The following is a 26,504-nucleotide window of genomic DNA, read 5'->3' as shown; positions in this document are numbered from 1 at the left end:
AAACGGAGCCCTCTATAAAGACATAGTTGGAAAAGTAAAGTTACTTTCTTCAACAAAGATGAAAATACGCTTAAACTACGAAAATTACTTTTAAACAAAAGAAAAAAGGAATGCTCCTCTCGTATTATGTTCAATCTTGAATGTATTGTATCAGCGGAGAACCAAACCCTAATAAGGTGTTCAGTAGCATGGTATTGAAAGAAGGCAACATTCCTGTTACCAAAAGCCCTACACCAAATTCTAAGCATAATTGGGATCAGTCAAACTGGAAAACAATTTAGAGGGCAAAGCCTAAATTGGAGGGAGTGTCTCCGGCCGGCCGAAGGAGGGGACGTGGGCCCCACAACACGCTAGTAGACACTTGGAGCAAACATCCCGTGTACATGCCGGTGAGAGGGAACAAAAGTTCATGGAAATAACAAAGGGGAACAAGGACAAGAAGGCGGTGGTCCTACACGCGGCAGATGGGGGCCCATGTGTGGGACCCATTGGGAAGCACATAAAATGAGGGGGGAGAGAGAGAGAGAAGAGGTGTTGCCTTGCATGCATGCATATCATGCATATGTGTGTATCATGTGTGTTGGAACAGAGAATAGGGAGATGGACCCGCCAAATGTTGGCACTAACCTGTGGCCTTTGGAGCTTATTCCCATTCTGGGCCACCCACCTTCACCCCCAAGTTTTAAAATCAGAATGGGACAACAGTAAAAGTTTGGGAAACGCCATGGAAACTGGGGCTTTTGGAATGTACCTCTCTCTCCCTTTCTCTCTCAAGTCTCAACACATAGACAGGATTAGGGAGTGAGGAAGGCCAGACACTTAAAACAAAATGAGTCTTTGGCATTTTGCACTCAACCGATGGGACAAAGGGCCTTGTCAAGCCTGAAATTGCATCTTGGAGATATGGATGCGTGGTTGCATTCCTATTGTTTATGGTATTCGTTTCTTTCGTATTGGAAGGGTAATACCAGAGACAGTGATAGCTGATAAGACTATAGAGCTTCTCTTGGTTGCATTCCTCTTGTTTTGGGTATTCTTTTCTTTGGTATAGGATTGTTTTCCTCGATATAATTGGTTAACCACGAATATGGTATTCTTGTAAACAACGTTAACTATAGCGAAATATTTTCAAAAAACACAATGTTCTTCCTTCAGTTTTTATAGTTTGCAGCTTTGTCACAATAGGACAAAGTTGCATCGTTTTCTTCCATGTCCAGATAATGAAATCTACCAAGTTCAATTCTTTGTTGGCGGAATGCTGTAGTGGCAAATTTTAAGAAAATGAACTGATTTTATAGTTCTGCTGTCATTTCTCATGGGAAGTCAAAAAAAAATTCTTCTAATGTGTCGTTTCCTGATCCTAATGTATGCCTCTAATCAGCCGGGTGGTCGCCCTCAACGAAGCCGGCCCATGCTTGAAGCTACATCACAAGGGACTAGATGATTTAATGGTGTTTCCGATAGATTAGCATATCGATAAGATGTGCTTAATTTATCGACCAAGTTGTTGAAAATAATTTTTTCCCTGTGTATCTTTGTGCAAGGAGACGTAGATGTTGTTCATGACGCATGATGGAAGACGAGATAATGGAGATGTTCTGTGTCATCCCTTGTCATACAAATTCCAAGAGCAAGGAAGGTGTCTTACAATAGTAAAAATTTAGAATTAGGCAAGCCCAACTGCTTTGTTTGTCCTCCCCATACAGAATAAAGGTAGGTAATTGGACCTGTGTTGTCCACTGTTATGACCACCCTTTTCTGTTCTTCAAGATTGAAACATCTGCTGCCCCATGCTCAATCCTTGCCCCCAAGGGCTGCCCCACTGAATAATTTCAGTTAAACATTCAGGCATGCACCCATACACAAGAACAGTAAATTTCTCAGATATAGATCAAATTTGTCTCCCACATCTCTTGCTTCTAGAAAGCAAACCAATCTTTTAAGAGAGACACCATTAGACATGTCTTGTTATTTCATCCCCTAGAGGTCCTTATGGACCACATAAACCATGTCCCCCTCTCCCACTTTCCCCTTTTTTGATCAATTCCACTAAAAGGGAAGGAGGCAAGAGATCTAGACCATAGCCAGTCCTTGGATTGGAATAGTTCGTGTTTGGTCACATAATATTTCAGATTCAAACATGTTTTTCCCCTTATTCTGATTCTGACCGCATAGGATATGATGCAATGGATGGATGCGGTCGGTACCCACTTTCCAGTTTTACCTACTATCAAGATAAAACATTTGTGTCGCCCCAGATTTTGATAGGATCTGATCACATGCAGATCTTGATCAGCTTGGATCCAAACTAGATTTGGCACATCACCAAAGAGCCAACTAGAAAGGGACTTCAGAACTTGGATTTTCTTGGATGGTGGCTCCGCCATGTGAACTTACAGTTGGAGTATTAAGCTGCCAAGTTGGCACCAGTAAGCCCGTCTTGGCTCTTGTTTGTAGGGCAAATTGGAACAAGATGGCCATGCTTTTATCAACAACTTTAATGAAACTCGAGTTGGACCATGTGACAAAGATCCCTTGCATGAGACGCCAACGTCATTATGCAAACAATGAACAGTACGTGTGGACAGCAATCGCACACATCTAGTTTGAGATAAGCTGGTAAAAAGTTGGCCTTCTATGTATACGGCGACTCGCAAAGACATATTCCATCTTTTTTAATGTGGCGTGCACAAGTGATGCCCATCAGAATTGAAGGATAATTGTTAGGGCCCACTAGGGAGCTCGTTTATGATGCATATCTTCACTTTGAATTTAAACTGACGGCCGAATTTTCACCCACTCACCAAACCACCATCTATATTATGTCCCTTAAAGCAGATGTGAATCAAATGATTCAGAAGAGAGAAATAAAAGGGCTTAAAGAAAGACATGTTATATATGCATTCCATGTCGTATACATTCTTTGATTAAGTTTTGGAGACTCCCCTTATATTCTTGTGTGTAAATTTTGTGAAATTGAAAATGACACATAAGGTCACCGCCCATCTCGATGCAGATATCAACAAAAAGACAGAACAAGTTTCAAAATAATTAACCGTTTTTGTCAATAGGCTCCGGGCATCGGCAAAGAGGCCTCGGGCTGCGGAGCTGAGGGAAGTGGGAGTTTTTCTTACTGTCACGAATGCATGTGTTAGTGAGCTGCTCTATTTGTGGTTCTACACCAGCAAGGAAAGAAAAGCTACTCGGTTTTGCCATTTTAAATGCGTTGGAAACCATTTTCTATTGTGCACATGCTCCTTGATAATTAATTGTCGAACGATCGTCTACAAACAACAGCTTGACATCAGTGCGGTCGTCATCTTCATCATTTCTCTCTCTTTCCCTAAGCTGATCTATAAGATAGCTCACAGTTCCCCACATTTTGTAGAGGTCACACGAGGACGGCAGCAAGTTGATAGATGTCACATTCCAATACCTACAGAAAGGTTTTTTTGCGTAGAAGTTGAAGCATGGCGTAGAGCCTATTGCATTTGGAGATATCTTTAAGGATTTTTCGATTAGAAACCTATCAATATGCTGTCGATGACCTTTAGGAACTTTTCAACGTAGGCATCATACGTTATTTAGCTATTGCTACCAAAGAAGCATATTCAAGGAATAAGGGATTAGTAAAGCATCAGCGAGTGAGTTATTTAGTTCATTCATTTCCTAGACAACCATCCCATAATATATCTTTTCAAGTCGTTTAGATTCTCAATCATTGAAGAGAAACAATGTTTCTAAATGGTTGCTTCGGTTAGAAAAAAGTTGGTCACTGCTATTGACCATTTAATTTATAAATTCAAGCCGTACTGCTGCAAAGGAACAATATCTAATGAAAGATTTGACACCACAACAAAGACCACGCAGAAGAAACTACTGTTGCTTGTCGTTTCGAGCGCAAGTGATAAGTTGGTAGCTTTTTTTTTTTTTTTCTTTTTCACTGGATTTGGCAGCCCTGTTTTCTCTCTTTTAAACTGGATAATGAAAGCGATCTTAGGTGATTATTTCTGTTAAATGATGCTTGATTAATAGGAGGGGCCATTTTTCATCTCGAAAGATTCACATTGATGTTACATATTTGTCTATGCTGCTTACAGCAAAATAGCTGCTCTGGCTTGTCTTTTTGTGGGTTCCTAGCCCTTCCAGATGTGTCATCAATATGTGAGATATCTAGATATAGAGTGACCCTCTCGAGATGTTTCATCAAGATGTGAGAGATCTAGATAGAGAGAGAATATTAATAGGTTTTCTTCCTAAACTACTTCAGACGACAAACTTCTGTTGCTTGCTTAATCCCACGTCTGATAGATCATATTGTCCCTATAATTTGTTAGACGAAGTGGAAAGAGTTATTTTTTATGTGTAAATGTAAATATGGTTTTAGCTTGATCGAGAATCAATGACGTTCTGAACCAAATCCTGACGAGAAAAATAAACCTCTCTTGAATTTGGTTTGATTACGCAGTTACAGTGGAACCATAAGCACATCTCATGTCTTAGCGAAGAACAAGAAAAGGCTCATGTAACGATGTCCCCAAGAGCATCTTAGAATCATTGACCACTTGGTTGTTTAAGAACTACTTGTGTGTGTCTATGAACACATGGCTTTGTGTATGCATGCATGCATACACAGGCACACACACCCATCTTACATCTATGTTTGTATGAGTGAAGAAGGTAGCAAATTTGAAGTATTTATTAATGAATTTTTCGTCAAAGGAGAATTGTTTGCATGTTTTAAGACAAACCTTTTCTACTAATACACAGCCACAGCTAAAAGTCTGTGCCTAGGAAAACTATGACAAGAAACATGCTAGAACCTAGTCAAGATTCTGGGCCACGTACTGACTTTACTTTTTCTTGTATAATAACTGGTTTTATTCTTTAGTGATATAATATCAGAAAGCTACTTATATTCTTACCGGTGGAATACGTAAAATGAATGTTCATTTTTTAAGAATATAATATGTAAACAGCACTTCGGTAGTTGCACATAAAGCTAATATAAAACACTCAACCAGTTAAATCCTAAAAGTCCATGTGCTCCTATTCATTTCCCTAAATGAAAAAACAGAAATTGCAAACTCACTACTCAAACTCGTAGCAATTGCAAACAGAAGCTTCCTACACCTAGTCAGATGGATCATGATAGAGGGCCTTCAAGTTGAAAGAGATCAAGAGTTTGATGCTGACGCCGGGTTGTCTGTTTGCTGAAATCTGATAGAGATCTGCCCACCACTGGTTTGCAAAAATCAAGAAAATTAAGGTATCAATAAAAACAAAAAACCTTATCTCAGAACTTTGTCTTTGTGACACAGTAGGAGAAGGTAAGATAAGGCTTTTCATGGCTGATCAAATCCTCTTGGCTAACAAATTTCTCGGCTTTACTTAGAAACAACACAGTCCTTTCCACCATATCATGGCATCCAAGAGATGCATCCAAGTTGACAATTCTTTTGACATTCCCCCAAAAGGACGAGCACCAATCATGTCCTTTTCGAACAAGTGAGATATTTCCACTTTATACCTTATTGATGCTTAGTCATGGAGCAAAATATGCAAACGGTCAGAAAACAATTCTAAAAAATAAAAAATAAAAGAAAGGAAAAGAAACAAACGATATAAATAGGCTTGTGATCTGGTCGTCGAAAATGCAATGCCACTTTACAAAAGTTGGATTAGTTGTTATGTAACGGCAAAGTATACCAAGAAAAAAATAGTTGGAAAATGAATATTCGGCAAAAGTACGCTTATCTTTTCAAAAGTCACCTTTATATTCGAATAAATATATGTATATGAGTGTAATATATATAGTTATAGAAAATAAGTAGTTAATTTTTAAACTTTGAGCATATTTTTTATGTTTTACTGAAAGTTATGGTTTGCACTTTACATATTCGATCGTTGAAAAACCAAACAAGCACCACCCGGTTGCTTGTTTTCCATTACAGGTAAGAAAGGGTAGAAACTGTTCAGAAACTAGACACGATTGCAGTTCCAGTTTCTTTTAATTTCTTTCCTTTTTCTTTCCTAAATTGTTATGGATAATATTCCAAGAAAAGCTGCTGAAACTGGCTCCTGCAAATTCTGCCTTTGTTCTTATTAAGGTTTCTGTGTCAATACCTCTTCTATGACCACGCACACAGTTTTTTAAGCCAATTTGTTAACTAAAGGAAGTTTTGTTCTTTCTCTTCAACTCGGTCCAATTCTATTTCTTCTTTCTTTTCTTAAGAAGTAACAACCAAGTCTTTTGAGAGAGCCAGGAGTTTCTTAAAAACGCATTTGATTGTTTAGATATTATTTATTTTATTTTAAAATTTATCCTCATGATACTGAATTCAACCAAACACATGGTGAAGCAGTTTTCCTTCATCACTGTGTTTCTTTTGGTACGACTTTCTTCACCCAGTTTTTGTGTGCGAGTACACCTTGTTCAGAGTATACTGGTTGAGCACCATTTAGGCAATCAAACATGCCTTAAAGTGCACCATCTTAATGTAAAATCTTTCACTTGTCTCTTAGTGTACAGTAGTCACTGATTTCCATTATCTATACTTACCGCTTCCTGTGAGGGGCTGGTAACTTTCCCCTTCCTGTCCACCGGCGGATCGATCGACCAACTTGAACTGTTAAGCTCATTCAACCTGTTTGCTTATCTAGCGAGGTACGAAGATCTTCATGCGCATATCAACTGTGCTTTTTGAATTATAAGTTTTCTATTCATGATCATTTAGGTTGCCTGAGAAGTCTATCAACAGTAAGCTCTAACTGCAGCCACAGTAGCACCACTTATTTTGAGAAGGATATATACACATAAACTACTTTACTGAAACTTATTTAGAAGATCTACCTTTTTCAAAATGGTCATGATGCTTCCTTTTGAGGATTCCGCATTTGTTTATTACTTACAGAACAAATTCTTTCTTCTTTCGAGAACCTGATTGGTGCATGTAAATGAATCTGTAAGGTCACACGAAAGCGACTTCTAAGTCCCAACAGTAACAAGTAATCCTCCACCGCATAAACCTATTAAATGAACAACAAATTGTGAAGCTTAGATCTGGCTTTTTTTTTTTTTGGTAGTGATCGCTACCCACCTAGTTTCTTTCGTATAGTCTTAAAGTCAGCTTAGCAGATAGTGCCATTGTTAGCCAAAAAGCACTCAGACAAAACCATGAAATCAGAAATCTTTTCCTAGTCGTGTCCTTTCCTCTGGCTTTCTCCAAATAGAAACTATTACGTTATCAAGTCACATGTTCCTAGAGCAGTGAAGCCTTCCCATAGGATAAATTTATGCTCCAAGCCCTATAATTTCGCTGTTTCTGGCTGTTTGGTTAAAGGTAAAAAATTCCATGTATGGATCAAGATTTGGTCTTTGATCCAAACCGGTCGCTTCATGTTTCTGAAATTTCCTTAGATGTTTCCTGGAAATTACCATCAAACAGGTGGGATTACATCTTTGATCAAACCTTCTTCTTTTTTTTTTGGGTCCTAACCTCCCCCCCAACCCCCTCCATTTTCTTCAGATTAATGGGCAATTTTTTTATTCGTAAGCTTAAAAAAAATTAGAATAATAAAAAAAAAAGAAACAAGAAACAGTATTCATTATCTGCATCATTTGGAAGAAGCTGAAAGAACAGTTGCACTTCTCAAAATGCAAAAATGAGAGGGTCTTTTTAAGGATTAGCTACTGTTCCCTGTTCTGAGATTTTCTCCTAATCTCGGAATAAACTTTGCCCTTTTATACTGAATCCCTTTCCTTGTGGATAGTTGAGAACTGCCCATATTGGTGTAAAACTAAAGGGACACTGCCCCACCCAGGGGAGGCCCACTGTTTCAGCCGTGCAAGTGTGACATTTTTCAAAGACAAATCCTTTAGGAATAGTCCATATATGAAGACATCCAATTTGGTGTCAGTTTGTTGTCCAGATTATGACATTAATAGTACATATGGGTAAATTTCTATAGAAGGCATAATTGGACCCATAAAGACCTAGAAGAGTTAATCCTCATACTGATGTCAGTGCAGAACCGCAGATAATGATCTCTTGACCAAGTATAGTTAACGATATTAGAATTGTACATATGGTACACAATACAGAAGACAATAGTAGCGAATATTTGAAGATCTAGAGAAGATAAAATTGAGGTAATCATTACCTTGGTAGCAGTACAAATGATGATTCCATAGCCAGGTACGATATGCATCAGTTCGGAACAATCAAGACAAGAATGATGCTTTAATCATGAAGAACCATGGGACACTTATATGAAAACAAATTGGTAATTGACTTGGTTTCAGATGATGATGATGGTAATTAATATGATTGTGTTTGAGAAGAGAACCACTGTCCTGTACTCTCTGAACAAACCATATTGTCTAGTCATAACTTCCGGTTCCTCAAGAGAAAAAAGGAAGAAACGTTGGCAGTACTTCCAATAAGGATAAGGAAAGTTATGATAGCCTTCTCAAAATGACAAATGAAACTCTGCGAGGAATTGGATGGTAGTCTTTATAAGGTAATATTTGCAAAGATACTGGACATATGAAGGGCCACGTGAACTGTGCATTGCAAATTCTTGACCACAAGGAACTCTTATGAGTAACATGTCGTGGTGAACTGTCGGATGCATCAAAACGCGACCAAGAACTTCAGCATCTCAGTGACCTCCACGTTGGGATGCTTAGCCCTTTAAAAGAACACAGTAGCGCTCTCTCTCTCTCGTTTATTTTTTACTTCTCTGCAGCATGAGGGATGAATGGATGGCTTTTTGGCTGATGAGACGGCCAGACACAGTTTCGAAAGGCCAGCGCGGGTCACTCGAATTTCACGAAGAAATCAAGGGAAGATCGTTCCTGTTGGCCATTATGGCAAAAGAAATCAAAACTCGCGTGGCCCCACCACCTACACAACAGTGACCCAAGAAAAAGGCCAAGTTTTTTCACATGACGCAGTGAATAATTGAGTGATATCCGAGCTTTTAGGGCTTGTCATCTCAAAACTAGGTACTTTTCTCATGACCCTTCTGCCCACATCCACCTCCCATGAACCTAAAAATGGAGAGAGAGGAAACCCTGTTGCTGTATTGGACCCTTGTATAAGATACATTGTCTAGACACATTAATATCTGGCAGTATCCCTTTAGCAGTAGAATCACATGCCATGTCATCTCACAAAACCGAAAAGAAACTGGTGGAACTGCCTAAGCAGAAAGGCAGAAATGTACCTTACCTTATTCACAGCTACTTTGTTCTGACTCCAGTTTTAGAATGTGTGGGTGCCATGGAGTCTCCCCTGCTGCACCCAGCCGTGATCAATTCAACTTTTTTAACCTTTGTGGGTTCAGTGCAATTATGGCGCATTAGGACCCTCTCCTGAGACTGGTTTTGGCCCTTTCTGCGACAAGGATCCATTAGTTCTCAAGTAAGCCGCTGAACAACTGTGGCCATTCAGTGGGCTCCAGAGCCTTTTGATCAGACACCCCACCCCCCTTGTACTCCTCCCAACTTTGGTAGATCAATGGTCGGGTCTGGCCTAAACAGTGCGAGGTTTCAGCAGGGTCGCGCTGGCCGGTAGTTGCGACAAAAATGCATTATATTAGCTAGCTTGCTGCTCAACAGGTAGGGCCATGCACTGGGTAGTGCCCACTTTATCTGAACCAATGATCAAGCTTCTTACTTGCACGTACATTCTCTTAATTGTGACCCTTGGAAGGCAAAATCTAAGGGAAGACGGGCTTACCTTGTTTCCATTCGTCTGAGTGGCTATAAACAGAGGGAATGGATCAACGAGAATTTATTGCTGCTCATTAGTGTTTCTTCATGGGGACACACTCTACCTACATATTCCTTTTGAATTATTAGTTGTTTTCCACTATCAAATCGAACTTGAATGTGGAGACTAGCTAGAACGATTATGGACACAAGAAGTATGTCCTCATCCGATTCAATCCAGGGTTGAGCAACCAACAGGTAAAGTATAATAATTTCTCTTTTAATAGTTTCTCTTTCCTAGGCTTTGTCTGACATACTAGGAAAGTTTTGGCAAGTTGGTACCTTACTGTCCCAAGTCTATGAATCTGCTAAACCAAGCAACAGGGTGGCAAGGGAGATGTATGTTAGTTTTTTGTGTTCCATTCATGAACACTTAAAAGCATTCAAAGTTTGCAGTTCAAGAATTCCGTAATGTTTCAATTTTTGCTTTTGCAGGGAAACATTGACAGGACATGCATCGAAAAAGATTTCCCTGCTTCATTACAGCAAAAAAGAGCGCCAGAATCCCCAAATCAGCATTTTTCAGATCGACCTCTCAGAATTGCATGATTGATTGTCCACTAAATCTTTATTGAATTATTGTAGATATAGAAAGGTGAGTATTGCAGAGAACTATTATTATCAATTCACTCATTTCTGAGACGAGGAAAAATATCTAAATAATTGCAGACATCACTCAGCATTCCTCTACTTCAAGGTGAATAGAAGGACCAAGGCTTCAAGCAATAATTGTAAGAACGATACAGTAACTTCCGGTTGATCTTCCTCTCTCCCTCCCTCCCTCCCTCTCCATCACGTACCACCTTTCTTTTGGTAGATCTTGAGATCCTGCAAATATGTTCTGCACGTTCTGTACAGTAGAAAGCAGGACTTAAGTAGCTTTGTTTCGTGCTGATGTGTAGGCATGCCCTTGAAGCTTTAAAATCACAAAGTGCAAAAAGTTCTTTACTTCAGAATCGATCATGTTTTTACAATGAAATCAAACTGTGATTTCTAACAAAGAAGCACTTAACATATTTGCAAAGTCGGATTAGATTGATACAACTCTTATATGCTTAGTTTCCTGCTGGATACAATAGCCAAGTACCTCTAATCAACTATTGCCGTACACAGGCACACAGACACGCAAGAATACACATGAATGAGCACATGCACGAAGACTGTACTTTATTTATTGTCGTGGTTTACTTCCCAATAAAGCCTCACAGTTCTGTTCATATTGCGTTTGGACTTTCGTATATGAATGGTGCAATGAAGTACAAGCTATCAAAAAAGCCTGCACATATTGTAGTAGAGGAACTGGCCTTGCTGATATGTAAAGAAAACCGGTCCAGACACTTTTATCTCAGCACTCACCTCCTCATTCTGTATCTTCTTCATCCTTCGAGTAATGGTACAAATAGTACTAGGCCACTTTTTCTGAAACTTTATATCACATTTTGTTTTAACTTTCACTAATTTTCTTTTTACAGTTCTCTGTCTCTTCCCTTTGTTTACAATTGATTATTGTCATCTTTATTTTTATAATTTTTTTCAACGAAGCATAAAATTTAACCACAGTCAGATAAGAAATCAAGTTACTGGGTGTTTACAAAAACTTGCGGAGGCAAATCGTGTTTGATCTTCGTCCATATTGTAAGTTCTTCTTTGTTTATTTACCGATATATTTTCCCATTGCACATGCAGAATCTCTAAGTTTACAGGGCGCTGCTGGCCCTAAAGGAAGTCTAAATGAGAGATCTAGGTCACTCCATCTCTCCTCAGCTTGGGGAGAACGATTTCCTTTTGCCCTTTTGGGTGTACCAAATCCAAGCCAGATTTCAATCTCTAAGTACTTAGCTGATCTGAATCCGGCCCATTTATGCTCCTAGTTTAAGCTTCAATGGCCCTAAGCACAGTTCACGTTTATATCTAAAGCAAATTCAGACCCGTGCAAGGATATATATGATTTGCATCCTTCTTTAAGCTTGTAAATATGATCTTATAATTAAATTAGTACATCAGGTATGTCAAAATAAGTTTTTTCATACTTAGATATGTTCTTGAACAATAGAAAATTCAACGGCTTAAATCACACCAAAAAATTACTGGCGAAAGATCAAGGCACTTTGTGAAAGCTATTCAGAGTAAAGCACGAGTGGTTCGGTATTAATAAGCAAGAATGAGCAGTGAGCACGTCTACATGTTCTGATTATGTCAAAGATATTTTAGGTTATGCCTTTAGTTCCCATGGGAGCTTAAAGAGTCAGGCCAAAAGCATAATGTGGGATGAACATGGTATGATCATGCAATCCACAAGCATTAGGAAGTTTGTTAATGCTTTATCAATATCTGTTTCTATGTTGAACCTGCCATTCTTTCTATCATAAGGAGCCATCATGCTACCAACTTCTTATTCCAATGATAAATAAATTGGCAATAATTGCAAGGTGAAATGAGATAACTGGATTATTATGCTACGTTATCACAATTATGAGGTCTCGAGAACGATACGTGTGTTGAACCCCTCGATGTGAGCACTTGGGTAACTTGCTTCCTCTTGTCGAGCATTAAGAACATGTTTGATTTCCATTTCAATAACTCTGGAATGGGCCCTTCAGACAAAACCTTTTTCAACAGCTAACCTGACTTTCAGTAGCCATCACAAAAATTCATTGTCGTTGTAGTGCCTGCTCTGGCATTCCCTTCCTAATGGTGCTAAGATTCCAGTCAAAGTCCTTTTCCTGATCAGTAATTACTGCTAATTGATCTCCATTTATTAATCCTTAACATGTTAATTTGATGCTATTGCTCTATATTCTCATCTTATAAGTTTGTCAAGCAAGGTAAACTTCCAGGACCCTCTAGGTACAACCTCGTAGATTAGCCTATTAGGAGATTCTCATCTCCTCTTAGAATGGAATGCATATACTTGAAATACATTATCCACGGTGAAATAAGATGATGTATTACAAGTATTCATGGGTTATGCATGGCTGCACCAGTTAGTTAACTGTAGTTGCTGAACTTACAATGATATTAGAGTTGTGTTCAATATCAGCCACACAGTACACTGCCCTGACCCAGGTAGTTGTAGGGATTAATTTCTCAAACTGTACATGCTCATGCTAAATCACTGAATCAATTGAAGAGAACACAATATGGAAGCATACTTAGTTTCACGCTTGAAGAGATCTTGAGGTATGATCTTTCTCAGCCTATACATGAGAGTGCTCTTTCTGTTCGACTTTTTTTTTTTTTTTTTTTTGGTTGGGGGGGGGGGAGGTGGTTAAGAAAGTAGATTCTTATAACCATATAGCCTATGGGACTACTACCATTTTATATCAATTTGTCAAATTTCATCTTCAACCTGTCATAGATTCGAAAATGACCTATTGACATCTACACATGAATAAATCTTCTCATAACTATGAAATGACAGTCAGGCCCAACCATATTGATCACTTTTGTGGCCTATCCCTCAAATAGCACGGAACATCCATATTGTCCATGACATATTCAGGTCGAGAAACATATTCTAACAATACTCCCTTCACTTCTCCCTTAGCAGTATATAATAGAGAATATGGTTTTGATCATCTTCATCAATAAGCACTATGTGAAACATTGGAATCTACCAATTTTAAGGTGAAGACGATGGCTGTGAAAAGAAAACACGAAAAGAAGGAGGTGATATGGAGCAAGGAACAAAGAAAAAGAAGAGTTGAACCCGACATACATAAAATTTGTTGTGAATATAAACGGCTCAAACAGAAGTTTTGACTTGTCAGTGCACCTTTCTGTAGCTTCTTCATTCTGACGTGATCATCATCAGCCGTCTAGCTGTTCTCATCCAACCACGAGCGCCCGAGAATTAATGTTCATATGCAAGTGGCTAACTTGGCCCATCTCTTTTGCAGCTAGGCAGTAGCCTCTTCTTCTTCTACTTTTTCAGGCGTTACTTCATTGGATATCACAAATTAATGAGTTCTAACTTATCAAAATCAGAGCGACTGAGGATCACAGATTGATTGGTCGGCTCTGCCATCATAAAGTGAGACCAATTAGGACTGAACTTTCATAGGCCTCTTATAAAAAGTTGAAAAGGGAGGCGAAAAAAGTGGAATGATAGAAGACCTAAACTAGCTCGCTCATGTCAAAAACTGCAGAACATGAAGAGAACAAAAGCTAGAAATGGACTGCAAAAAGGCAAAAAAGAAAAAGTACCGGAACTTAATTAAGCATTCCAAGCAGAAAAAATGGTAAAAAATTTCAACACCCAATGCGAATTTACGATGCTGAAGTAAAGAGGAAAGAACTGAAAATATGAAAGGAACTGCAAAAAAGAAAATGAAGAATTACTGAACTTAACTGAGGCCTGCAAGCAGAAAGGTCAGAAAATTCCAATACCCAAGGAAAGAAAAAGGAATCGGATTCCATGTTTGATTCAATAAGATTTCTTTTGTAGATTTGGAGTTGTTTCCAACCAGACCTTGCTTAGCCTTGATGCATAAGGAGATGACATGCATAAGGAGATGACACCCATCAAACTGGAAGTTCTGACTGCCTCCCTAGCAACTGCATTGCTTCCCACGACGCCACGCTTTATGGTTTGTGCTTTGTAAACTTCAACGGCAGGGAAACCACATCGACACTGCTTCGATTTCCAAGGAACTATGTGAATGAGATTGTAGAAAGTAAGATACCATCTCTTTCTTCTTCTTCTTCTTCTTCTTTTTCCCTTCTTTATTAAAGCATTGCACTTCATTATTGCTCACCATACACAGGGTCGTTCACTGCCTTAGCAACGTGAAATATCATCCAGTGCTTTTATTTAAACAATGTCAAACATCATCCAGACCTTACAAGTGAAATTCACCATATATACCCCGTGAAGTGTTTTTATTTGTACTAACCATTTGTAAAATCAATAATCTGGTGCTACAGTTATCGCAATCATGGTAAGGGAAGTGCCTTCTCGGTGAATAAAAAGGCTAATATCCCAAAATAAGAAGGCCAGCCATCTAAGTGCACTGTGCCCATCTTCAAACCAACTTCAACTTTCAAAAAGGGTAGCTCTCAATAGAACTGAAACTTGATTGCTGTGAGGGCAGATGGCAAATAAAGAAAACAAAATATACACGAAATATAAAAGTGGAAAAAAAAACTAGGCAATACGTGGATGAGAAATTACTAAAGAAAAATGTAAAAAGATGCACACATTAAAAATTATCTGCAGCTCCTCTCCTTATGGGCGGATGTTGCAAAAAATTTGAAGAAGAAAAACTCGTCAAAACACATTTTAAGAAAAAATCAGTCATTTTCAACCCCCCCCGGGCAACTGGTATTGAAGAAGAGGAGCTAGAAAAATGGCCAGTATATATGTAGGCAGCAATCCCATCACCATGCATGGCCGTTGTGGTAACTCGAGAGGGGAGAAAATTTTCCTTCCTTTTCCCCCCGTCTAGTTTCTTCTGAAACCTAGATTCGAGCAGTTTTGAGACCCGAAACTTACTTTACATCAGCACCATCTTCTGACAGACGTTACTGAACAAAAAGACAGTGAAGGCCTACAAGCATTCCTGCAGAAGAAGCTCAGCAGCATGCAGGTGCCAGAAGCTCAGCAGCATCCAGGTGCGATCCCATTGTTTGGATCAACTCCTGAGAAAAAGGAAGAAATGCTAGAAAGGCCATATGAAAGACTTGAACCAAAAAATTGGCGCTTGACCTGTGCCATACATCATGATTTTGTGCTTGAAGAAGTGTTGAAAGAACTATTAGAGAAAGGTGATCCAAATATGTACACAGCAGTTCCCAAGATGATACAGGCTCGTATTCTCTTTACACAATTTAATAGCCAGAGATGCATAGGCAAGTGAAGCGCAGTAGTGGTTCAGATGCTAAATAAAATTGTAATAGCATATTATAGGACAGGATGAACCACAACGTCTCTGTTTCAGGATCTAACTCAAGTACAGAGAGACCAAGAATTGTGAAAGAAGAATGAATTCACTAATAAGAGCAGCAGGTGAGTGAATGCCTAGCAAGGGAACTATCTCAACTTGCAACCATTGCTCAACAACTGATCCCACTGCTGCTCCCGCAGCAAGGCCCCCAACGGTCAGTACAGCAGCCTTTCCTGCAAGAAGCAAAGATTGGTTTGAATCACTTGGAGAAGTATGCATTCAAAAAAAAGAATTTCAGCTTCATTACTAATTCTTGGAGGGAATCTCAAGTAATGATAATTGTAGTAAAACTTCAAAAAAATGACCAATTCACCCATCCAAAGCACAACAAAGGCCAAGACTTCATGGACGGCTGGCCTTCACATTTCTGTCTATCACCCTATCTTGACATGCAATAAAACAATCATCCTTGGACTGGAATAACCCAGCTCTCATTATTAGTTTTGCCAGCAGATGGTTCCTCAACTTCCATCAACCACAGAAGCTGCCAACTTGTTTTAGTCAAAACCATGCCAAGCACAGGGGCAACATGCTGATATATAAATGACCACATTAAAATACTCACCAAGACCAACATTCTTCTTTGTCAAGAATATCAGTGAAGCTCCAAATCCAGTAGCTAATATGAAACCAGGAACATCAGCTCCAGCATATGGTACTCCAGGGGAAGACACTCCATTGATATATGCAGAAATCATCAAAGCTCCATAAACCCCTGCCTGGATCCTAATGCTTGTTGCAGGAGGGACATCAACTGAAAGTGGTATACTCTTCAACCATCCAGGCAAGGTATTAGGCCCTGATCTACTGACAGTTCTCACATCAGCATAACGTATGTTGCTGTTCACAACCTTGCCAGCCCTACGCTGTGTCAGACTTTCCATAAGAAGCATGTCATATGCAGCCTCTACCTGTTGATGGGCAAGCCAACATAATTTAGCGCAAGACGGCTTGTAAGCTATTACTCAAAAGACCAGAAAATTCTGTTTAGTTACAGAAGCATTGGGATGAAATACAACAACTAATGTGGCAAAAGCCAAGTCTAACATGCAGCAAAGTCAAATTTAGGCTTCAGTGGTATCTGATACCCTTCTGAGAAATTGCAAAGTCATGTGCTAACACAATGGATTACCCAAAACTAACAAATAAAAATGTATATAAAATTACTCAATTTTTCAGAAAATGCAGAAAAAGAACAAGTAACATGATAAAATCATGGTATTTATTATTTCAATAAGAATGCCACAATATTTGACATGTCAAAACACTTTAGAAATTGAAACTGACCTAGCACATTACTATTTTCAGATATCTTCAAAACATACAGCTGCTAGTTTTAAGTTTTTAACTGCATTGTACATGCATACACCCCTTCCCTCCTCCCAAACACTACGAGTGTTAGTAAAACGTGGAGGGATGAAGGCTATATATCCTGTATGTCTAATAAGCTATGCCACACAGATTCTACAATTTCACTCCTGCACTGTGTCTCCTTATATAAAAGTCACGCTGTAAGTTCCATAAACTGCCAAATACTTACATCCGCAGCCACATCCATGTAATATAGATAACAGGACAGAAGTCAAGTGCTTCTATGGAACAATCCAATGTGTGAAAGATTTTGTGGATATTACAGAGAAATCAAAAGTACTCAAAAGTTAAATGACCCAGACAAGCATGAGCAATTTATTGCTCAATATTAAGAGAACGATTCATGTGGAAATTCAAAATTGACAACTGAAATGCTCTAATGAGGTTCTCAAGATTCTATAGAGAATGGATGATTTTCTAATGGGAATTTCCAAACATTCAGATGTTCAATTACCGCTAAATTATAGCAAATTTCAATAAGAAACATGGGAAATTAAAATAGTTCGCTTTGGTTAAACTTACGAAAACAGCATCACCACAACCTAAAATATGCAATAATGGGTAACAGTGAACAACTTGGCTCCAGAGAGAGCAAGACGTAAGTAAGTTGAATGACAAGATCCTGACAAAAGCCTTTTTTCTATTTTTACAATGAAAAAGTCAAGAATTGGCAAATAGAAGGAAAAGAAAACTACAAAAAACAAAGAAAGCAAAATAATTCAGTCTAATGGGCATGATCCTTTCTTTATAGCAGTTCCAAAGGCTTCTTAGCTTCTGTTTATGCTTTATACTTCTTTAAGTTCAAAGATGCAGGTTAACAGAATAAAAAAGCAAGGCCTACAAAATCAGGATATCACTTGGAGGTCAGTGGATACGCCAAAACCAGCCAATCACTTTATACACGGGCTATGCCACAACGTTTCAGTTATATTTTGTCAAATATTTAACTTAAAGAAATCTTATTCCATATAGCAAGTCAAGGAGCTGGCCAGTTTGTTTACTGGTGTTTCTTCTATTCTAAAGGAGAATAGTAGAGAAATTCAACGTTTGGAGATTTTGACCACCTAACATACTTCATTCAACTCCCATCATTGACCTCTCCACAAGGGAACAAATTCCTGTGCGACTACCAAGCAATTAAAGTTAAAACTGCCCTTGTAAAGTTGAAGTAAGGGGGTGTGTGATAAGCAGAAAACTACACGGAAGCAATGGATCTGATATACCAGATAATTATCATTCGTGTAGAAAGACTCATAGTGGAAACTTGAACACAAGTGAAAAAAAATGTGTTAAGGCAGTACTCAGTGAGAGGGGTGAGTGGGAGGTCGGGTGCGGGATTGGATTGGAGGGAAAATGAGGAAAACTGATAGACAGCTTCCCTGTACAATCTAAGGTAAAAACGAAAGACCATTACCGTTTATCAAGAGTATCAAAATGCTGGAGGAACATTTGAAAAATAGGATAATAAATAAATAAAACATGTATGCATATAGATAGACCTAAACAGCTAAACTAACCGGAACAAATAAGAAAACAATAAACTAAAATTAGAAAGTTGGGAAGCCTTGACGTCAGCTGGTAGATGCCCAGATAACGTAAAAACATAAATATATCATCCATTTCTAAAGAAGTCAAACCAGAATATGCTTACATAACACATATCAGCAATACCATTTTCCGTACACAATTAAGAGGCACTCTTCTCATGTCTATAGAAACATTTCCTGCAATCGTACATGTTGGAAAGAAGAAAAAATTGTCAAGAGAAGCGCGCTTGACATCAGAACGAACGAAAGCAATAAACCCCAAAATAGGGAAAAAAGGAAGTACATGGGCAAAATGTAGAACCAAGAAAAACATGAACAAAATTCTTCCTAATTATGCAAAAGGACACATGAAACTTCTACACAGATCATAAACTCTCATTGAATCCAAATGAACTCAACAACGCAGGAAAACAATATCGTGCATAAGAATCAAACCAACAAAAGGGCCAAACAAAAATTCACTTAAATTCTAATATCAACTATTATGTTGGTCTTTTTTTTTTACGGTCCCCAACTTCGTTGTAATCGAAGGAGCAAAATGACGAGCGACCAAATACTTTCGATACCAATATGATTGGAAAAGCACGAAAGTATTGAAATGGGGACCTGTGATTTGAGCTTCTGATCATCCTTACAGGAAGCAATGATGGAGTTCTTGGCCCTGAGGATGTCATCGAAGGAGGCACCTTCCGCAACACCCAGTAGCTTGAGGGCGCTCTCCACCGACATCTCGGAGGGAGGGACGGGGTCCTCAGCCCGAGAATTCGAGCTCCCCGAACTCAGAGGTGGGAGGAACCGCCCGCGGCGGCTCGGGAAGACGGCCCACCGAAGGATCCTCCCTGAGCTCGTGGCTTCGGCGGCCGGGTGGCGCGCTCTAGAGGGAGGCGGTGAGAAAGCAGCGCCGCCAGCTTCCCAGCGGCAGCGACCGTGGTTCACGGGCCCCACCACGCCCAGGGAGAACACCGCACCGGCGGTCACCTCCATCTCTCTCTCTCTCTCTCTCTCTCTTCCGTCTCTCTGTGCTGTGGACTCCCGCGTAACCGTTCATGTCATCTTTCAATGGGCCTGCTCTCCGCCTCAGAAAGAAATTATTCAGCGGTTCTCTTGTGAAGTCCAACATTTTAACCTTAATTCCACACGTCAAGTCGTTACATTTTCCAATTTGAGGCATTACCAAAGTTGCATGCTGCCAAATATATTGTGACGAAATTTGTTATTGCCGTCCGACTAAAAACTAATCTTACAAATGTGATTTCCATGATTGAATTCCTAGAAAGTGGAAAGTATATTTTCAATATAATTATAGACCATTCAATTTCAATTTTTTGTAAAAGCATATTTACAAGACGAAAAAAAAAAACGGTTTCTTTCATCTTTAAATTTACCAGCGTGGCATTTCTCATTTCTCAATAAAACATGGTGGTATCGTGCTATTCAGCAACATGAGACCCTCTTTTTGAAACAGAAGCAAAAGATGGCCCTATGAAAGAAATACGAAATCCAGAAACCAGGCCGGTTAAAAGAAAATCCTCCAATTATTTTGGTCACAGCTTATCCAGAACTCATTAGACTATAATTTATTTAAAGTCTCAGGCACCGCTGCTCCAGAAGTAGGGGAAATGTATGAGTTCTTAAAGCGTAAGTTCTCTAAAATATAATTCTCCTAGAAGGGAATAGACAGGGGAGAACGGGTCGGATCCCGGCCACATCAAATCAGATCTGAATATGAATCCGTGAAACAAAAAAGATCCGAATCTGAACCAAAGTCTGAACTAGGTCGAAAGTGAATCGCCGAACTAAGGTTTGAAGTCATTTCGGTCGGGAAAATGTGGACCCGATAAATAAAGTTTGATCCAAACTCCTAAAAGCCAAACATGTCTAATTTCAAAAGTAGGCACGTTTTAGTTATAAGGTCACAATTCTTGGCCTAACCTCAACGAAAGCTACAAAAGGATATTTTTTTTTCATGATAAACAAACACTTAAAAGGGAGGGGAGGGCAGCAGTAGGGTCGGATACCGAAGGCCTGCTTGGGTGGGCCCAATTAAGCTCGATTCGGCTCGTACAATGCTTTTAGTATTATTTTTATTGATTTTTATGTATAATTATACTATTTTATTATAATTGTATGTTAAAAATATATATATATTTTAATTTCAAGTTGGGTTTTATGTTTTTGGTGCCGGGCTGGCCCGAGCCCAACTCCTTATGGGTCAAGCGAGCCTGATGCCCATACTTAGTTGTAAACCTAAACGCATCAAAAAGATACATCCCTAAGGCCTCTACGGTCGCCCTAAACCCAAATAAAAGCAAAAGGAAAGTGAAAGTATTCCCGGATTTTTTTTTTTCCACTCAAAACACGTTTTGTTTCCACTTGAAATAGAATTTTAGTAAGTTTCTTTTAAGGCAATCAAATGGACCAAGAAACCTGTGAGTTGCAGGAAGAAAGATCTAATCCAACACGCCATCTAGTTGCAACGTCCCTTTCTTTCTTTCTCTTATCGGTATATTCACGAATATGAGTCGACCCATATCGATTTTTCCTTTTTTGGCAGTCTTAAAACTAATTAAAATAAATCATTTCAAAATAAATGTAAGGGTATCGTTTACAGAAAAAACGGCATGGTCCCAAACTGATTTTCCGATTCGGATATCATCACGGCGATGGGCCGATACGATATGGCGGTGGGCTTCCCAGCTCTGGACGCCTGATGCCGACCTTTTTCGGACACTTGTTCATTACTGATCCTGATCCGTGTACGCAGGCTTATATGTTTTCCCTTGAAATTTCAAGTTATTTAGGTCTACCCAAAAAAAAAAAAAACAAAAGAAAGAAAGAGAATCCGAGAAGCCAAAGCTTGCGTCCGTTCTGGGGAAGTGTTCTACTCTTCTGTCAACCTTTTCTCATTTATCTCTCCTTTTTTTTTTTTTTTCATTTTCGTCTCTTTCACGAATCCCTCCTTAACTATAGACGCATAGTTATTCCGAATAGTATTTTATATAGGATTGTACATGAATCAGATTTGAAACAGCGAAATGCTTTAGAGGTCGGACCATAATCGGTAACAAGAACCTTTGCTCGGCTTCAAATCAACTCCCGTTCGATTAAGAATGTGCTTCAGATTAACAAAAACGCAAATCTAAGAAGTCGTTTGGAAGCACCCCTTGCATATCAGGCAGCTTTGAGCATTGAACCCACATCAAAGCATTGCTTTCTCAAGACTACTCAGTAACCAGCACAGAAACTTTTTCAAGAGACACAAGATTACGCAGAAAGCAAAGAGCACCTGTCATTGCCTATAATACTGCCATCAAAGATCGAACAGTGGCTAAATACTGCAAAAACCCTCGATCTGTTGGACCATATAGATATTCAGATATCCCTTTGGACCCTTTCCAAGTCATTAACGATATCATGCAACAAGAATCTCCAACTTCTTATACACAATCCGTGATTCAAGATGGTAGAGCAGATGATGGCCTGGTAGGTATTTCAATCTCCATCAAAATCAACGATGCAACCATGAGACTTTTCTTGGCGAGCCAACATGAACTGTGCAACGTAAAATCACAAGAAAATAGAAGCAGCAAGACAATATAGCAGAACAGACGATCTTTAAATTCCACTGAACTGCAACCAAGATTTGGTTACATTTCCTGATACCTTTCCAAGAAAATAACTAAACTGTTCAAAGTCTTTTAAGTCTCAGAACAAGTAGACCATCCACGAGGGGACTCCCTTCATCTAGCAAACAAATGGTGTTCTTGGATGAAAATAGAGATACGGAGTTACACATGTTATTTACACCAAGCAGATAAAGCAGTTGGGTTTTTAACGGAATAACAATCCGTAATAATTCTAATTGGCCTGAATGGCAGCAACCGTAGAAACCATAGAGTCCACGCCACAAACATTGCGACCCCTGCAGATCTTGTAGTATCCTTTCTCTCCCCATCCTTCTCCCCATGAGTTCTTAATGATCCAGAAAGGCTTCGGTTTAAGCCGGATAGGAGCGTAGCCTTCAGATCCATATCCTACAAGAAGCACCCCATGGTCCAATCGTCTGCTGCAGATGTAGGGGCATGAAACTCCTCCAACATAGGTCTGCATGAAAACAGCATTGATCCCAACTGCCACAATGGGAATCCAACGATATCATTGTCAAGTCAGTACCTCCTTCGTCAATTGACATGCACGCCAACAGATTAAAAAATACATGGATAAACAAATAAAGGTGCCTTTGATTGCTTACTAGCTAATGGGCCATTCTTTACAAGATTTGCAGCAATTTGATCTTCGTCAACGGAAACAACGCTAAAGTTGGAGACTGACGCAGCAATCTTATTCTTGTCAAATTTGCAAGTGCCATGATCGGTTCCAGTGTATGGGTAGTCCTCCTCTCTCTCAAGCCCACCAGCTTTAATTGCATACTGGAAGGCATTAGTCATAAGTCCACCATTGCACCCAGCATCACAAGATGATGCTTCCGATGGATCACACTGACAAATACAAAGCATTAGCTATTATGCCAATTTATGACTGATAACCTTTCGTTAAAACACCAGAAGATTATGCAAAGGCAGAAAATGGAAGAAAGGAATCATCATTTTGAAGCTTATGGCCTACAGAAAAGCTTTCAAATATAGGTCATTGATTAACAGCTTGCAAGGCACAAGAAAAAGTGTAATTCAATAATAAAAATCCTTGCTCGTATGAAGATCAACATCCTTTTGAATATATAACAAATAAACGATGCTAGAAGCTGAGAATAGACTTAACATGTGACAAAATAGAACAAGGAACGAGGTATCTTCTTGCTTTTAGAGAAAAATAAAACAAGGGCACCTTGTTACGTCTTATGTTTCACATAAGCAATTCATTTTGGGCTCAAATATACCAATACTGACAATATTTTGCTGATGCAATTCCTATTACATTTCACATGCCTTTTTTGCATATTGTTTCTATTACAGGAAATTCAGTAACGAAATTAACATAAGTCCAGTATAAATATAAAGTATAAACATATCACATTTTACAGTCCTCCAAAAATAAAATGTAGTTTATAGGTTTGACCCTGTAGTCATGTATATACAAAGTAAGTTCAAACTTCAAAGTTCAGATAACTATATCCTGTGACTTCATCCAACTTTGGCAGCTATAATAGGAAAATTGAAGATGCAAACACATCAATCTTCAACAGTCTTCTAGATAGCAGAAGCTATTTAGAAAAGAAAGTGCCAAGTGCAGTGAACAGCCATACCAGGCCTCTCTCGTTAAACAATCGATTTTATAGGAACCAAGCCCAAAGTTGAAGATGAGGATCCATTTGGATTTTGCTTGTACAAGAGTGTTTTTCAAAATGTTATCAATTAGTTTGTGGCCACTATAACTAACACATAACTACTATTGTCTCCTGGGAGACATCCGATAAACACATAACTACTATTAAACACATAACTACTATTACTTCCATAATAATGATAACTATTGAAGCAAAAGGAAAGCAAACCGCTGCTCCATAACTCAAGTGAGATAATATATTAGTCCTAATTTTCCAGCATTTCATCCCCATTTATTCCTCATCCTGAAAAATAAAGCCCCCCACCTCCCTCAACAACCCTCCCAAAAAAAAAAAAAAAAGGGGGAGATCAAGTTCTTGTGTTTGCCTTTTCAGCATAATATTGATCATCAATGGTGTTACCATCCTAAGAGCATGGATCTTTCTGTATCAAATGCATTATCAACATACTTGAAGTAGAAGCTCATCTGGATTTGCATGTTTAGAACTTCTATGCATTTGGTTGAAAGTTGAACGAATTCTCTTGAAGGTTTACTAATCTTCAGCTTTTCATTGTCGTAACTCAGGCTTAGTCCTGATAAGCATGCCTGCTCATAAAATGGCATGCTGCTCTGCATTTTGAACATCTCCCAACACCTTTCGTTGCTAGTGACTGTCTTAGACAAACAGCAATCAGCTACCTCAGAAAATATCAGTCTGGTTGCTCATGAGTTTGAATAACCTAGAGGATTGAGTTCTCGTCCAATTTAATGTCGCCTAAAAATCCTAATTTCCGATGCCTACACTTGCCTTAAACTCCAATCAACTCAATTCAGTGATGAGGTCCAGCAACTCCAGGACCGTAATGGCTTTTGAAAACAACTAGTGAAGCTCAGTCATAGAGCTTTCGTAAATGTGGGACGCTTGACGCTTCAAAATCAGACAAAAGTTAGTGCTAATAACTGCCTTACCAGATACACAGGGAAAATCAGGGTAAAGTCCTACAAGACAATCAGAGAGCTAGATGAACCATGAAACCACACTAAGGATTCATAAATTGCAGCAGAAACGAGTTTCAACTCCATAGAAGTTCGCTATGAGGCCGGGATATCAAAGGAAAAACATAATACCAATGCAGGCGCTTAAACAAATTAGTCGATCCCTATCTGTTCTAAAGGTCGTCGTCCACAACAGCCAACGAAGAGAATAGGGCAACACAGCGTGAAGACAAATCAAAGTCATCAAGCCAACCAAAATTCGGCATACACATTCTTGAAAAATATATAGAAGACACGTAGATGCAGATAGAAAGGAGTCACAACCAACGAAAAAACAGGCATATACGGGATCCTTCAGTCCAATCAATAATATATATAGAACTACAACGAAGAAAAATAGCTTTCTTTTTTGAATAATTTCTACCATTTTCCAATTTCCCTTTCGCAAAATGATTATCAAACGACAACCGACAAAATAATTCGACCTGTACCCCCACATTCGCAATAGGAGGTACTCCCGTAAGTCACCTCTCCATGGTTGGAACAGTTTCCACCTAAAAAGCGAGCACGATAACGAAAAATAACTAAAAACAAAGATTGAAAACCTACCTCGTGATCACAGTCGACAAGCTGCTGCTCGCTGAGGCTAACGAGCTTTCCGGTCGCTAGAAAATTAGCTCCTTCCAATGCTCCGGTCGCACTAAAGGTCCAGCAGGACCCGCAAGAACCCTACCAACAGAAATTAGAGGTTCAGTTGTCAAGACAAAGCCAACCCCTAGAAGAAGGAACAAACATATAAGGTTACTCATCGGACCTGGTTCTTGACCGGTGTAACGGCGCCATGGTCCCTCCAATCGAAATTCTCGGGGAGATCATTCGTCGGAAGAATCGGGGCCTTGACCGCTCCGCCGACGCCCCCAAAGGGTCTCGGCGACCGGAGACCTAGGTACTTTTGCTGAAACTCCTCCTCTGTTAGGTCGGAGAACGGAGTCACGCCGTGTACGGCAGTAGGATCGAGCATCTGATGTCTGCGTGCCCGGTGGAGGTTCGACTTGAAGACGGAGAGCCTGTAGGCGTGCTCCTCCGGGCTGGAATAGGTCTTGCCATAGTGGCGAACGAAGGCCGAGAAGTGGAGCTCGGCGTTGAGGATGTGCTCGTCCGTCACCTGACGGATGACGAGATCATCGCCGTCTCCGGCGATCTCCCCAGCGACGGCGGAGAGACAAAGGCCGACGACGAAGAGGGAGAGGAGGAAGGAAGGAGAAGCCATGGCGACAGGGGACCGTAGGGCGCGACGGAAGAATAAGTAGAGAAGTAGGTTGGGAGACGAGGACGGTGGACGTAACTGTTGGTCCACGCCAACGAAATGCCAACAGACTGGCAGGTGAGGGAGAAGATTTTGGACCGTCCGATTAGGGCAACCAACGGACCAGATTTCGTCTTCGTTTGATGAGAATGATCTTTGCTGGCGAGTCCAGTTTAGGAATTTCTAAATTATCTTCTTCTTAATAATAATAAGAATACTATTTATATCCCGTATGTCTATAAGCATGCTTGTTTACTGATAATGAACTCCATATAGTT

General features: G+C 39.5%; 2 protein-coding genes across 3 annotated transcripts; both read right to left on the bottom strand.

The window, feature by feature from the left end:
- Positions 1-15,534: 15,534 nt before the first annotated feature.
- On the bottom strand, positions 15,535-19,703 carry LOC116261549 (uncharacterized). 2 transcript variants are annotated; one of them, XM_031640372.2, is made up of 3 exons: positions 19,248-19,702; positions 16,289-16,634; positions 15,535-15,896 (listed from the first exon to the last, which is right to left on the bottom strand). In XM_031640372.2, the coding sequence occupies exons 1-3, from the start codon at positions 19,623-19,625 to the stop codon at positions 15,721-15,723; spliced, it is 900 nt and encodes a 299-aa protein (XP_031496232.1). In that variant the 5' UTR covers positions 19,626-19,702; the 3' UTR covers positions 15,535-15,720. The 2 variants fall into 2 exon arrangements, with proteins under 2 accessions (XP_031496232.1, XP_049935728.1); XM_050079771.1 differs by having other exon boundaries at positions 15,869-16,207; positions 19,248-19,703.
- Positions 19,704-22,238: 2,535 nt separating this feature from the next.
- LOC116260779 (cysteine protease RD19A-like) lies at positions 22,239-26,233 on the bottom strand. Its single transcript, XM_031639260.2, has 4 exons — positions 25,735-26,233; positions 25,530-25,649; positions 22,894-23,140; positions 22,239-22,771 (listed from the first exon to the last, which is right to left on the bottom strand). Exons 1-4 carry the CDS (start codon positions 26,188-26,190, stop codon positions 22,500-22,502), a joined length of 1,095 nt encoding a protein of 364 aa, XP_031495120.1. The 5' UTR covers positions 26,191-26,233; the 3' UTR covers positions 22,239-22,499.
- Between the last annotated feature and the right edge of the window lie 271 nt (positions 26,234-26,504).

This window comes from Nymphaea colorata, chromosome 9 (genome assembly GCF_008831285.2).
Source record: "Nymphaea colorata isolate Beijing-Zhang1983 chromosome 9, ASM883128v2, whole genome shotgun sequence".
Lineage (NCBI taxonomy): Eukaryota > Viridiplantae > Streptophyta > Magnoliopsida > Nymphaeales > Nymphaeaceae > Nymphaea > Nymphaea colorata.
Note: the sequence above shows the minus strand (reverse complement) of the source record. Positions and strands in the feature narration are given on the sequence as shown.

Coding starts and splice junctions, on each gene's coding strand:
- LOC116261549 (XM_031640372.2), bottom strand. CDS start 19,625: ATGGAGGTGACCGCCGGTGCGGTGTTCTCCCTGGGCGTGGTGGGGCCC. Junction 16,635..19,247: donor ATCAGAAGCTCAAATCACAG/GTCCCCATTTCA, acceptor GCCCATCAACAG/GTAGAGGCTGCATATGACAT. Junction 15,897..16,288: donor AAAGAAGAATGTTGGTCTTG/GTGAGTATTTTA, acceptor TGCTTCTTGCAG/GAAAGGCTGCTGTACTGACC.
- LOC116260779 (XM_031639260.2), bottom strand. CDS start 26,190: ATGGCTTCTCCTTCCTTCCTCCTCTCCCTCTTCGTCGTCGGCCTTTGT. Junction 25,650..25,734: donor TTACACCGGTCAAGAACCAG/GTCCGATGAGTA, acceptor TTCTGTTGGTAG/GGTTCTTGCGGGTCCTGCTG. Junction 23,141..25,529: donor TTGTCGACTGTGATCACGAG/GTAGGTTTTCAA, acceptor TGTATTTGTCAG/TGTGATCCATCGGAAGCATC.